The 15,450-nt window shown below is 43.2% G+C and overlaps 1 protein-coding gene across 2 annotated transcripts in view; it reads left to right on the top strand.

Annotated features, from left to right (window-relative positions):
- Window positions 1–15,450, top strand: part of TMEM255A (transmembrane protein 255A) — a 60,373-nt gene that overhangs the window by 41,891 nt on the left and 3,032 nt on the right. For both annotated transcript variants that reach the window (XM_080652377.1, XM_080652378.1), the window contains one exon: window positions 6,556–6,699. In XM_080652377.1, the coding sequence (XP_080508503.1) occupies window positions 6,556–6,699 (144 nt within the window). The remainder of the gene's footprint in view (window positions 1–6,555; window positions 6,700–15,450) is intronic.

Raw genomic sequence — 15,450 nt, 5'->3', positions numbered from 1 at the left:
ACTAGAGGCCTGTTGCACGAAGATTCGTGCAATAGGCCTTCCTTCCCCTGGCTGCCGGCACTGGTTTTCCTCCAGCACCCAAGACCCAGGCCTTCGCTCTGGCCAGAGCCTTCAGTCTTCGCTCCAGCTGGAGCATTGCTCCTGTAGCTCCCTCCGCCTCCCACCCTCCTCCTCATAGCAGGTGTCCTGCCCTGCCTGGCTGCTCTGCGCCTGCATGTGTGCTGCCCAGAGACCCAGAGTGGCTGGGGGGGGCAGGGCCGCCACCATCTTTGTCTGGTTAATTTGCATACTCACTCCTGATTGGCTGGTGGGCATCACGAAGTGATGGTCAATTTGCATGTTTCTCTTTTATTAGTGTAGATAGCTTTAGAACTGATTATCCTCCTGGCTTCCTATGAGAATATAATCAATTGAGGTGCTTAAAAAACCCAGATTCCTGGGCCCCTCCTCCAGAGATTCTTATTTAAATGGTCTAAATTGAATCCCAGGTGATTTTGATCTGCAGTCAGGGCTGCGTACCATTGCTTTAAAGGAATGTCCCTCATGTGTTTAGGGAATTATTTTGTACCTAAAAGCGGTTTTCCTTTGACCCCAGAAATGAGACAGATAGCCTCTAGGCCCTTGGCTATTTCTGTCCCATTTTGGGGTCCCTGAGGAACAAGAACCTGAAAGGCAGTTTGTAATTTGACTCTGAACTGTCAAAAGGCTGCGTAATGGAAAACGAAGGGTGGGCTAACGAAAAACTCTGCAGTTTTGGGCAGCAAATCCCTGGCAGAATCAGGCTGACTGGAAGCATTGAGTGTTCCTGCTGGTGACCCTATGTCAAGTGAAATCCTTTCCTGCTCATGCCCAGCCTGTCTGTCTGTTTCTCTCTCTCTTTTGTATGTGCACTTCTCATTCCCATGCCCCTTCTCCCATTCAGGAAAGCCCAAGCACAGAGGAGTGGGGGAAGCATCAACAAAGTGGGGCCCTCAGAGGTAGAAGGAGGAGGAAGAAGGAGGAGGGAGAAGGATTTCCTGTTTCGGCCTGAGGGAACTTTGGGTGTAGAGCGGAAAAACTGTTTCTGGGTTGGGGCTTTTTTTTGGAGAAAAGAACATCCTTTGTTCTTGAAGAATTTCCCCAGGGTATAGGTGAAAGCGGATAAAATAGGCTGGCTGGTGGAGAAGCTCCTAGGTTGGTGAGTTGAGGAGATGGGTCGTGAGGACCAGTGTGAAAAGTACTCTGAATCATTCCTAGAGCATTCAGACATGGGCACAAATGGAGTGGGTGGTGGCTACTTCGTAGTTTCAATGGGGTTCCCAGCAAGGACCCCTGTCAAGACTCAGTGGACCATTGATGTCTAGGTTTATTTCTGATTCATAACTTCACTGTGACCTTGGCTCTCTAGGGGGAAAAGGGGGGTTGTTGATGGTCTGTCCTCAGGTGGCAGCAATGGCCCTTTACTTTCTATGAAGTACTTTTGCACAATTAATTTCTCCGCTCTGCTAGTAACTTGTGAAGTAAGTAAGTATTACTGCCACCATTTCACAGATGAAGGGCCAACAGAGGTCAAGTGACTTGCCCAGAGTTAAACAGCAGAGCTGGGACTGAAGCCCAGGTTTCTCAGATGCCAGAGCCTTTGCTCTTTCTACTCCATCCCAGCTTCTCTTAACTAGCATTTGGATAGCCTTTTCTAATTCTACAAGGGTTTTAACAGAAATTACCTCTTTTGTTTCGATGCTTTAATTTCAAAAAATTAAAGCAAGTTGTTTACAACTATTGGGAGCTTCTTCAATAGTAAAGAGGAGAGCAAGGGAAATTTTGTTCATTATCAAATGCCAACCAAGCCCAAGAACTCAGGCAAGGACCAGTGAGGAAAACAAAAGATGAAAGCAAAGATCAGGGGGCAAGATATTTGATTCATAAGGTGAGAGAATACTAATAGGAGTGTAAGATGGGGCCACCATGGAAGAATTACTTAGCTCGCTGTATTAAAATTATACATGATATATAAAATCCTGGAACATCAACCAAATGAACCTAACTAAAATCCACAGCCTAGGTCCAAATGTGGCTAGTGACTTATGATGTACCTTCCCTCTGAGTGGAATGCCCTGAGGTCCGCACAGAGACTCAGGGGTGCTGGCTGATGAAAGCCATTCCCTAGGGAGTGAGGATAGGAGCCAAGGGCTGTGAGCTGGCAGTCCTCAACAGGATCAGCTAGGAGCCACCATTTCCAGAGTTGTGGGATCTTGAAAGGAAAAAGGACGACTTCATTCCCTGACCAGAGGTGCTTGGTTAAAAGGATCTTAAAGAAATGTTTGATAAAGTATTTGCTGACCAAAGCTATAAGGATTAGAAATGAATCTTTCAAAAGTGATAATATCTTGTCATTTTCTCCTAATAGTTGTCTCTGGTTTGGAGTAAAGTGGGGAGGAATAAAAGTGGCATTCTTTCCAAAGTCCGCAATTATTGTCTCAGAACAGACTCCGCTTTATCCAGACTAGATTGCTTTCAATGTTTCCTGTGCTAGCTAGCAGCCTTTATTGCACTGGAGTTTAGAAAGCTACTGATCAGTAATGGGGGTCTCATAGCTTAAACTCCAGAAATTTTAATAGAAATACACACACTCCTGTATACACACACAAATAGAGACAGTGCCCAGCTCTTGATTACCCATGCAAATGGAGAAGGTGTCGATGACATGGAAAATGGAAAAAATATTTAAATTTATTGTAAAATCAGAATTACTGCTTTAAAACATAACCAGGCCATTTATTTGGGGCCATCTCTTTTGCTTCTTCCCTGCCCAACTCTTCACTCCACCTTCCTTCAATCCCTCACCTTATCTTTTTGTCCTGTTCATTTTCTCTATCTGTCCTCTACTCTTAACTTTCTTCTCTGTGGCTTTTCAGTGCTCATTCAATCTTCCTCTCATATTTTGTCTGTGTTTCTTTCTCTATAATAATCAACTTCTTTTCAAAGATTATGCTGGCTCCCTGGACTTGGTAAACACACACACACAAAAAAATTTTTATAGATAGAGTTTACATTGCGTGATGGTTTCTCTCTGGTTAGGCTTAATTTATTTGCATAGAAGAACTAGTTTCACTTTGCAAGAGCTGGAGGGTGTGTTTGTTTATTTCTTTGTTTATTGGTGGATATTATTGAGATTTCATTGGTGACCTTTCATTTTTAGGAAAAGAAATCTATGAAAACAAAGTAATGACAATGATAAAGCATTGAATCTAGAAATACTGTAATTGGATGCCAAGTTATAGAAATACTATTTATCTTCTTAACTCTTTAACTCAATACAAATAATTAATGCATTATTTGTTTAATTAATTACTACATCAAGAATCAAAATTGGCCATATGTTAGCTATACAGTTGGGAAAGATATTTGGAAGTATTTTGTTGTTGTTCTGAGAAAGTACACAATGAACCATTGATCTATTATGATGTATTAGATAAACCATGCTATTGTACCCAAAGCATTAGCACCCAAGTATAAGTATGTATTCTGATAAAGAGGGATAATGACTATCCAATCCACCTTGGTTAGTCATATCTCTTTTGATTATAGAGGGTGGGTTTTTTTAATTGACAGAAGGCCTAGGGAATATAATTTCTGGGACTTCCTCAGGGATGAAATTTCTTCTTAGAATTCTGGTGGAGAGGTAGGGGCATTTCTGAGCACTCTTATTCTGTAAAGTGAACAAACCCTTGGGATCCAAGATCTCAGCTCTCTCCCACAAATGAGAGAGGCTAACAAACATTCCTCTGGTTATCTGGGAGCTGCATCATAATGACAGGTTTGTAGCTCTTCAAGCCTCCTAGAAATGTAAACAGTAACCCACACCAAGGAAGAGAGCAACAGAACTGTGTTGAAACTTGCTATAAGGGAGTTTCCCCTGCCAACACCCCAATATGGTTGCCTGTGCCATTGCCAAAGCCTACCCACACATTTTTATCACTTGAGAGTAAGCTTCTGTTTTCTATTAATATGGAGTATACTAGAGGCCCAGTGCATGAAAATTTGTGCACTCGGAGGGTCCCTCAGCCCAGCCTGTGCCCTCTTGCAGTCCAGGACCCCTCAAGGGATGTCTGACTGCCAGCTTAGGCCCGCTCCCCCGCTCCCCATGGGGAGCGGGCCTAAGCTATAGTCGGACATCCTTAGCGCTGCTGAGGAGGCGGGAGAGGTCAGCCTGGCTTGTAGCTGAGCGGAGCTCCCCCTGTGGGAGCACACTGACCACCAGGGGCCAACTCCCTGGTGGTCAGTGTGCATCATAGCGACCAGTCATTTCGGGTCACTCTGTCGTTAGGGTCAATTTGCATATTACCCTTTTATTATATAGGACTAGAAGCCCGGTGCACGAAATTTGTGCACGGGTGGGGGGTGTCCCTCAGCCCAGCCTGCACCCTCTCCAATGTGGGACCCCTTGAGGGATGTCCGACTGCCCGTTTAGGCCCAATCCTACTGGTAGGATCAGGCCTAAACGGGCAGTCAGACATCCCTCTCACAATCCAGGACTGCTGGCTCCCAACTGCTCGCCTGCCTGCCTTCCTGATTGCCCCTAACTGCTTCTGCCTGCCAGCCTGATCACCCCCTAACCATTCCCCTGCCAGCCTGATTGATGCCTAACTGCTCCCCTGCCAGCCTGTTTGCCCCTAACTGCCCTCCCCTGCAGTCCTGGTCACCCCTAACTGCCCTCCCTTGCAGGCCTGGTCACCCCTAACTGCCCTCCCCTGCAGGCCTGGTACCCCTCAACTGCTCTCCCCTGCAGGCCTGGGTCCCCCCCAACTGCCCTTCCATGCAGGCCCAGTCACCCCCAACTTCTCTCCTCTGCTGGCCTGGTCCCTCCCAACTGCCCTCTCCTGCTGGCCTGATCACCCACAACTGCCCTCCCCTGTTGGCCATCTTGTGGTGGCCATCTTGTGTCCACATGGGGGCAGTCATCTTTGACCACATGGGGGCAGCCATCTTATGTGTAGGAATAATGGTCAATTAGCATATTATTCTTTTGTTAGCTAGGATGTGTACCAGAAACAAGACACATTGATTTTGAAACAGCCCTTGATTATCCATACAAATGGAGGTTTCAATGACATAAAAAATGGAAAAAATATTTGCCCCACACCTTGACCCATGTGGCCCTCAAAAGATACAAATCACAATCCTCTTTAGGAACTAATGAGCAGTGGTGACTTCCTTTAGCAATGCTTTGGCCCTGTTGAGAGCAGGACTCCCATCCGGGACAAGATTAGCCTTAACATTTAAAGGGCTATACACATCATTATATTAAAATGGTATTTAATTTTTTCTGCATTATTTTGTTGGCAAAAAATAATCAGTATACTCTGCTTGGTCTTTCCTGGTTTTTGTTCACTGCTAGGGTTTTGCCTCCAGCCTGCAGAGCTGATGAGAAATAAATACACTTCATGTCTACGTGGGAGCTCCTTCAAAGGATTAGAATCTACCAGAATCTTCACAACTCTTAAAATCCCTTTGTGACCCATCACATTTTTATCATAGCAAGAGCAGTGTCTATTTGACATTGTGTATTTTGGGTCTTGTTTTTTTTTTTTCTTTTAAAATATCACAAATAAATAATTTTAACTTTTCTATAGGTTTGAATTTTTCAAAATAAGCTGAGAGGAAATTAAACAAGTATTCATATTAGTTGTAAAAACTCTGGCTATATAACAGAAAGTGAAGAGTCCTCATTTACCACCTACTACTACTCCCCTTCCCAGAGATAACCACAGTTAACAGTTTGTTGTGAATCTTTCCAGATTAATTTCTTTCCATTTACAAATATATATTCATATATAATTGTTTGGGTCTTTATTTTTACATAAATTGGGATAATGCTATATAAATATAACATGGTGGCTTCCTTTTTATTTATTTTTTTTTATTTTGGAAAGAATTTATTCTGAGTCAGTCCATTGTGTATCTCCCAGATATTTTCATATTTCCATGTAGTGATTTGTTAGATGTGGTGGCTTCCTTTTTAAATACTTATTTTTTAGAGCAGTTTTAGGCTTACAACAAAATTGAGAGGAAGATACAGAGATTTCCCATATAACCCATGCCCCCACACATACATAGCCTATTATCAACATCCCCCACCAGAGTGGTACATTTGTTACCAAGGATGAACCTATATTGACTCATCATTATCACCCAAAGTCCATAGTTTACCATATGTTCACTCTTGGTATTGTACATTCTAGGGGTTGGATAAATGTATAATGACATATCCATCAGTGTAACATCATATAGAGTATTTTTACTCCGCTAAAAATCCTCTATGCTCCTCCTACTAATCCCTCCCCACAACCCAACCATTGGCAACCACACTGATCTTTGTCTCTATAGTTTTGCCAGTGGCTTATTTTTTTTTTTTAATTTAACAACATATCCTGGACAACGTTTTCTGTCACTAAATTGTTTATCAATAATGGTTATCTCTGCATGGTATTCGGTAGTATAGATGTATCACTGTTTATTTAACCATTTTCCTAGTGATGAACTTTAATTCTGCTTCTAATGTGTTATTTTCTACAGAATCCAACTCTCCCGGCACTGAACTGTTCTGTTGAAAATGCCCATCCGACTGTTTCTTATTATGCTCGTCCCCAAGTGGCATCCTACAATACCTACTACCATAGCCCTCCTCACCTGCCACCATATTCTGCTTATGACTTTCAGGTATGTTTTGAGAGAAAAAAGAACTCTCCATTACCCTTGCTCTCATTCATGTTCTCTTGTTCTCTCCTTAATCATAGAACCTCCCTAATATGTATGAGGTAGCTAGGCTCTCTGTCCCTGATGGCTTTTCGCAGCCTTTGGATACCAGTGACTACCATAAGGACTATGTAAGCATGCAAAGATAGGATAGATGGGAAGGGAGAGAAAGACATAAGAGGAGAAAAAACAGAGAGATGGAAGAACAGAGGAGAGAAAGATCAAGGTATCTCAAATTGCCTTGATCTACACCAAGGAGAAGATGGTACTCATTAGTACCTCACCATGAACCCTTGTCCAACAGTCGCATTTTCTATTTCTCTGCCACAGGAAGAGGCCTCGTCCTGATCTTTAGCACAAGGACATTCTGAGCCACACAAGGGTTTGAATAAAATCTGTAATAATCCCTTCTTTTTCTCCAGACTTCCTAACTAGGACTACACAGAGAAAATATTTTTATAACTCCCCCCTCTCCTTTGCTGTCCTATTATCAAAGAAGTCAGGAATAATGTTACCAAATTTGCACTTTCTTTTTTTTAATCTTTATTGTTCAGATTATTACAATTGTTCCTCTTTTTTCCCCCCATAGCTCCCCTCCACCCGGTTCCCACCCCACCCTCTGCCCTTACCCCCTCCCCACTGTCCTCATCCATAGGTGTACAATTTTTGTCCAGTCTCCTCCCGCACCCCCACACCCCTACCCCCCTGAGAATTGTCAGTCCACTCCCTTTCTATGCCCCTGATTCTATTATATTCACCAGATTATTCTGTTCCTCAGGTTTTTAATTCACTTGATTTTTAGGTTCACTTGTTGATAGATATGTATTTGTTGTTCATAATTTTTATCTTTACTTTTTTCTTCTTCCTCTTCTTTAAGAATACCTTTCAGCATTTCATATAATACTGGTTTGGTGGTGATGAACTCCTTTAGATTTTTCTTATCTGTGAAGCTCTTTATCTGACCTTCAATTCTGAATGATAGCTTTGCTGGGTAGAGTAATCTTGGTTGTAGGTTCTTGCTATTCATCACTTTGAATATTTCTTGCCACTTCCATCTGGTCTGCATAGTTTCTGTTGAGAAATCAGCTGACAATTGTATGGGTGCTCCCTTGTAGGTAATTAACTGTTTTTCTCTTGCTGCTTTTAATATTCCCTCTTTTTCTTTTGCTCTTGGCATTTTAATTATGATGTGTCTTGGTGTGGTCCTCTTTGGATTCCTTTTGTTTGGAGTTCTCTGCGCTTCTGGGACTTTTAAGTCTATTTCTTTCACCAGGTGGGGGAAGTTTTCTGTCATTATTTCTTCAAATAGGTTTTCATATCTTGCTCTCTCTCTTCTTCTGGCACCCCCATAATTCGGATGTTGGTACGCTTGAAGTTGTCCCAGAGACTCCTTACACTATCTTCATATTTTTGGATTCTTTTTTCTTTTTGCTTTTCCGGATGAGTGTTTTTTGCTTCTTTGTATTTCAAATCTTTGACTTGATTCTTGCAATCTTCTTGTCTGCTGTTGGATCTCTGTATAATATTTTTTATTTCAGTCAGTGTATGCTTAATTTCTAGTTGGTCCTTTTTCATATCTTCGAGGGTCTCGCTAAATTTATCGGCCTTTTCTAGAAAATTCTTGAAAAACCTTATAACCATGGTTTTGAACTCTATATCCAGTAGTTTGCTTTCCTTCATTTCTGTCATTTATGACCTGTTCCTTTGTCTTCACATTTTGGCTGCTTCCCTGAGTTGATACAGTGGCTTTGTGTGCTAGGTGTCCTATAGGGCCCAGTGGCTCAGCCTCCCCAGTTACCTGAGGTGGACACTCTTGGTGCACCCCTTTGTGGGCTATATGCACAGTCTTGTTGTAGTTAAGCCTTGATTATTGTTGGTATCCCTGGGAGGAATTGACCTCCAGGCCAATTGGCTGTGAGGATCAGCTGTGTCTATGCTGGGAGAACTTCTGTGCTGGAGACACCCTTATGAGACAAGACTTGCCAAAGCCTCTGTGCTCAGCTTGGATGGGGCAGAGTTTCAGGGCGGAGCAGACAGCAATGGCTTCCCATCAGCCCTGCCCTAAGAGGCCCCTGGGTCTCAGTGTCCCACGGTAATGGCTGCAAGCACCTCTGAGAGAAAGCTGCCCTCGAGTTTCGCCTGCTGCCAGACAGTCCAGTTTCTCCCTGAATGAGTCTGGGTCCCCAGAGTCTCACCCGGAACTGGAGTTCAGAGCAGTCGGGAGCTTTTGTCTCCCTCCTGATTGAGAAAGCCAGCCGCGTACTCAGTTGCCAGCCCTCTCCGCGCGCGTGCCTCTGCCTTCTGCAGCTCCTCTGAGTCTCAGTGTGCTTTTATCTTTCCTTCTAGTTGTAGAATTTCCACTCAGCCAGCCTTCCTGTGGTTCTGGATGATATCCGTTTTGTTTTATAGTTGTAGTTTTTAAATTGTTGTGCGAGGCAGCAGTTTAGGTGTTTACCTATGCCGCCATCTTGGTTTCTCTCCAAATTTGCACTTTCCCTATTTCCTTTTGAGCTGAGACTAAGTACAGAAAAATGGAACCAAAAAAGGCTCTTAATTAAAAGGGATTCATTGTGTGCAGAGTACTTTGAGAAAACAAATGAAACGATCCTTTAGGCATTTTCAGTGGTGGTAAACTTGGCCACAGAAAAGTAGAATTGCACTAAAATTTGGTTAATTCAAAATTTGAGAAACAAAGGCAATATCTTTGAAGGAAGGGAGGCTCATAATGAATTTACTTCTATTGATTAAGAGCCCATAAATGCTCCAAGGGGACATAAAAGCAAGAGTGTTTGGGGTGCTTCCAGTTAAACAGCTAGTTTAGAAATTCAAAACCCTTGGGAAACCTAATTTTAGGTTCAGATTAACAAAATAATTGAAACTAGAAAACCCCCTATAGTTGAATAAATCATATATTTGTTTGGTTTAGATACTGTTTGGGGAGGTCTAGCACTCCACATTGCAATAGTAATACTGTTGACCCTTGAACAACACAGGTTTGAACTGCACAGGTGCACTTATACATGGATTTTTCAATAAAGACACAGCCCTTTGTATCTCAGACTTTTGCATCTGTAGATTCAAGCAACCACAGCTGGAGAACAGTATTTTCTATCTGTGATTGGGAATCTGCGGATATGTCTGCATTGTCCTATGCCATTTTATATAAGGGTTTGAGCATCTGGGGATTTTGGTATTTGTGGGGGGTCTTGGGACCATTCCCCATGGATATCAAGGGACAACTGTACATATAGTGTGAGCATGTACTTGTTCACTGTTATAAAATACAATACTAGAACAAGGAGGTGTCCATTAAAACTTGGAAAACATAATGTTAGAAATTGTTTTAAAACCTACATATTCACAGGTAATTCAGGGAACTTATTACCTAAATAGATGATGTAAACCAGAAAACACAGGTATGTTAAAAAATGCATAGATAATTTCAGTTGTAATGGAGGCAAAAAAAGGAATCATTTAAGAGAATGCAAGGATGTTGAAGCTAACATGAGGATGGTCATCATTCTCTTCAGCCCCTGTAATAAAAAGCCATCCTGAGATAGAGGGGCAACACATGAATTCAATGAAGAGGCCGTCTCCACTTTTTTATATCAAAGTAAAACATATTGATTATAGGAATATTCACTTTATAATGAGCCCCTTAAGTAGGAACAATGATCTCCCTAGTGATGGTTGCTGCAAACTCTAAGATAGGAAGCACTATCTTAGAGTATGGAGCCATCTCTCCATCATTCCTCATTCAAACACTACTCCAGGGGGAAGGCAAGATTGGCAATGCCAGTGGTGACTCAAGCTATTGGTTTCAGTTCAGCTAATGTTTACTTTGTGTTCCCATGTGCCAGGCACTGTGCTAAGAGCTGTGGATAGAGAAACTGAGGCATAGGCTCTGCATTACGAATGAGACAATCTATAGACTTGAGAGGGTGATAGGGGACATCAGTGGGGACAAAAAAGTAAATAGACTATTACCAAGAGTGCTATGGAAACCCAAAAACAGGGTATCTAACCCAGCAAAGGGATCCAAATCTATTAAATATGTTTTTATTGATTTTTAGATAGAGAGGGAGGAGAGAGAGATAGAAACATTGATGAGAGAGGAACATTGATAGGCTGCCTCCTGCATGCCCCCTACTGGGGATCGTGTCCACAACCTGAGCATGTGCCCTGATAGGGAATCCACCTGGAGACCTCTTGGTCCATGGGATGACACTCAATCCACTGAGCAACTGGCTGGGCAGGGATCCAAATCTAGCCACCTTACCCAGACCTACACTATGGGCTCATAGCAGGGCCTCCAGGGATTTGAGGACTCTACTTTTTAATAACAGCTGCTATACATCGAGCACTTACTATGTATCAAGCACTATGCTAAGAAGTGTTTTACATATATCATCTTGCTTAGTCCTTTGACAAAAATACCCTTGTCATTGCCATTTTAAAGATGAGATGGAGAAAGTCATGGAGAAAGTGACTACCTCACAGAGATGTTAAGTGGAAGAGCCAGGGTTTGTATCCCGGTCTGACTTGAGAGATTGGCTTGGGGTTCTTTGGAAAAGCTGTACATTTGAACACAGCACAGATCTTTCCCCCAGTTAATTTTAGGATATTTATATTTCTACTGGTTTTTAAATTATGGGCTTCCTAATCATGACTCAGAAAGGGTCTCTTATTACATTATTAATTTGCTCAACACTGCAGGGGCTACTGGGACACATAACTCTCCTAGTTCTTTCCCTAGGTTCAAACTGTCTTTTGTATTTCCCTTTTGGAGACTTTATAGTTGTATGATGGGGATATGAGGGGTATGTTACGTGATTTGCTTCCCTTTAGAACTTAAATGGTATTTTGTTCTAGTGTTTGAGTTGAGCTTTTTTGTGTTCACTAAATTCCATTCCCTTATGTTTCATAGGAGAAAATACCAGTCTTTACCCAAGAAAGCCAAAAGGATGGGGGAAACATCTGCTTATGTTCTCAGATAAATAGAAATCAGTCAGGCCCTGACCAGCCAGGTAGCTCAGCTGGTTAGAGCAGTGGTCAGTGGTCAACCACTGACCTAGACTCTGGATTCCAATAATTACAGGCTGTTGTTGTTCCTTGTGATTAAGCCCCTATCCCAGTGGTCGGCAAACTCATTAGTCAACAGAGCGGCAAACCGTGGCTCGCGAGCCGCATGTGGCTCGCAAGCCGCAGTTTGCCGACCACTGGTAGAGCATCGTCCCAATGTGCCAAGGCTGTGAGTTCAATCCCAGGTGAGAGCACACAAGTCTCTCTCTCATTTAATTAATAAATTAAAAAAAATTTAAACAGAAAGCAGTCAGCAAAATGTACACTAGCTCTTGTAATAAAACCACCAGAAGCACAGACCTCACCTCCCCGCCCCAAAAAAGCCAGAGCTCCCTATGCTCTTCTCGGATTATAAAAGGGCCCAAATCATATCAGGAAAACTGACCTTTCTAGACTTTCTTCTGGATGACTTCTCCATTCTGCTCATTTCCAAATAGGACTATTCTGGTGACTTAAAGTTTGAAGACTTCTGCTTCCTTTTTACTCCAAAGCTGATTGAAGGAAGAGAAAAGAGATTTATAGGGTTTTGATTGAACCCCTCAAAGTCATGCCCTTGCTGGGTAGCTGTCCAATTAGGAAGCTTGGGAAACATTTCTTGTGGACAGACATGAGCAGGCACTTGGGTCTGGTCAGCTGGCCCTGAGGATTCTGTGAGAGCTGAGCTTGGAGAAACAGGACTCTTTCAAACATTGGGCTCCAAGGTGTCCTTGTTTCTAATGAAATACCCATCCCTCAAGGCAGGAAGGAGATAAACTGAGACTACCTTTGCCTCCCTGCTCATCACCCCAATACTCACTCTTCTTGCCCCTTGCACTCATTTCCCCATTACCTGTCCTTCAGCTCCAGCCAAGTAGTCCAAAGTCTGTCAGGTCAAAAGCATCAGTTTCTACCTCTCCTGGGAAAGTCAATCCAGTGTAGTTTTATGTAAACCACTTAAGGATTCCAGCCATACTTCCCAGTCTAGCTGCTGGGCAAGTCCCCCTGCTTTATTCTAACCATGGACTGATCTGTTTCCTGTCCATTTGGTGAATTGCCAAGTTTAGCTTAAAACAAAAGTCTAAGCCTATGAAAACTGTAAGCACCTCTGTTTATGCTCTTTATTTAACCACAGGAGGGTACACACTAGATTTCATCTTAGGCGTGAAAAATGACCCATTATAAATTGGACCCATTTAATGAAAGGTTCACTTTCCTGGGGGAGGCGGTGTATAGCACAGGTTGCTGAGAGCCTTAGAAGGTGTTGCTGCGGCCACCACTCAACTTTTTCTCTTTATTTCCCTCCTCCTGCCAAGGTTTTCCTTTATTGTCCTCTTTTCTCTGGTTTCTGACCTCTCCTTTCTTTTCCTTCCTCTTCTTTTTAGCTCCTCTTCTCTCAGTCTCCCCTGGCTTTTCTTTCTGGGCAGAAATAGAGGGGGAATGCAAAGACCAGGAGACTCTGGATTTCCCCCTGGAAACACAGCATCTCTTGCTGGTAACCTTTATCACCTGGTCAGTGCCAGGGCTATTTTCTGAGTTACTACCTCCCAGTACTTCTGAAGAGAGAAGCCCACTGTGACAGAAATGCAGGTTGGTCTTGTAGAGTATGGGTCAGCCATCTTGCAGAGAGGGGGCAGGCAAAGATGCAAGACATCTGTGTGTGTCCTGAAAAGGTGTTGGTCCTCTTATAGCGCTATCAGCCTGTAGGCACCCCAACCTATAAGAAGCAGCTTGGGAAGTTTTAGCCAACTAGGCCTAGCAGTAGGCTCTTTAGATGGTTTTCATACTTTGTGGTGTGCAAGGATTCAAAGCTCTGTTCTTTCTGAGTTGCCTGTCCCACTAGTAAAGTCGACTCTTAGGCAGGAACCAAAATGCACCAGGCCAGCTCCTCAGCTGCAACAAAGCCAGATCTTTCCCAAGGTGCCTGCCTGTTGCTAGGAAACTATGCACTGGTACTGTGGGCCCTTCCTCCCCACACCCAACAACTCAAACCCCAGGAGTGTGTGGACTGCAGCCAATGAGCCCTGTAGCTCTGCCAAGAGCCCTTCAATTTTATCCTTAAGATTCCCAGCATCCTCAAAGGAAGTGAGAATCATCCCACCTCTTCCCCGCCCTCAATACTTCCCAAACATGAAACTGGGAAGTGAAAACCAAAGACTGTTGTAGCACCCCCTTTTATTATCAAAGTATACAACTGCCACCCATAGCAGCTGCTGCCCACAGAAGCCTTTAAATGCCTCTCAGGACAGAACTGCCTTTAGCTCCACTGTAGGAAATGTGCCCCTCCCTTTTGTGGCTGGGAACACATGAAAATGGTCTCCTGACTCTACCCATCCTAGAGCTGAATTCAAAGGGCAGAGTAGTACCACACCCCCAAGCAGAGATTTGGTCCCTGGTGGGGTTTTGCTCTCCTCTCTGGTTAAGAGGACAGTGTTACCAGTTGAAGAAAGCAGCAGAAGAGGAAGGAGGGAGAGAAGGAAAAAGAGTTCTGGGACACAGAGTAGAAAACTAGGGAATTCACCATACTGATACATATTCTCTTGGAGGGAGGAAAAAAATGAGATTTTAGAAAGGAATCTGGCTTGAGTCCACTGCCTCAAGTTGTTTTGCCTTGAACAGCTTTGCAGGTTGTATGAACTTGTCATTCCTTCATTCAAGATGAAATACTGGTAAGGGGTGGGGTGGGAGAGGAAGGAGGAAGATTGCAGCTAGTCTCTTCTCAGTCCTAATATTAAGTGGTAAGGGACAGATATTTCAGTGTCTCAAGTAAAGCCTAGGAACCTGGGCAGTGGTCAGGACTGGGGATGAGGAGAATCAGCCAACTGGTCTCAGGCTGACTCTAGATTGTTCCAGGCCTGGAAAAAAGACATGATCTACTCAGAGTCTGGCCAGCTGAACAAAGTAAAGGTGTGACCTCTCCAAACAGTACTTGAACTCTTGAGAAATTTTGGTGTAAGTGGGTTTTTTAAAAAAGTATAATGGCTCCTCCTAGAGTTGAGACCATTCTCCAGCCCTGTGTGTTGGCTTATGTTTGCTCTTCTGGAGAGCCTAAAACTAACCTCTTGCCTCTTGCCATCCCTATAGCCTCCTCTAGCCTTCAGGTCTCAGCCATGCTCCACCATTGGAGCAAGGCAATGATCCCCAAGAGATGTGACCATATTCTTTGAAAATAGATATCATTTTTTAAAAAACATGCCAAGTTCATCTTATATACTCCTGACGTTATAAGTCACTCATTCAATATTTATTGAGTACCTACTACTTGCCAAGCTCTGTTCTGAGCTCTGGGGGATATAGCAATGAACAAAACAGGCCAACTCTTTTAGAGCAGGAAAATCATTAGGATCCAGGGAAAGAGAAGGGGCAAATGACACCTAACATGCTAATTCATTTGGTATTTCTTAAATCCAAATCTCCTTTCTCAAAGACCACCAGTTAGACAACACAAAGTAAAATGGAATCCTCAGTGTCTCTGCAACTTGACATATTGCTCCACCCTCTTATTCATGCCTTTGTTCTTTTCTCTCCCACCTACCCTGTTCTTGGGGCGGGGTGGGTCACAGTTAAGATGAAATTGAAATTATTGGACTTAGATTAGGACTCCAGATCCAGCCCTGGCTGGGTGGCTCAGTTGGTTGAAGCATCATCCCATACACC

This window comes from Plecotus auritus (genome assembly GCF_963455305.1).
Source record: "Plecotus auritus genome assembly, chromosome: X".
NCBI lineage: Eukaryota > Metazoa > Chordata > Mammalia > Chiroptera > Vespertilionidae > Plecotus > Plecotus auritus.
Note: the sequence above shows the minus strand (reverse complement) of the source record. Positions and strands in the feature narration are given on the sequence as shown.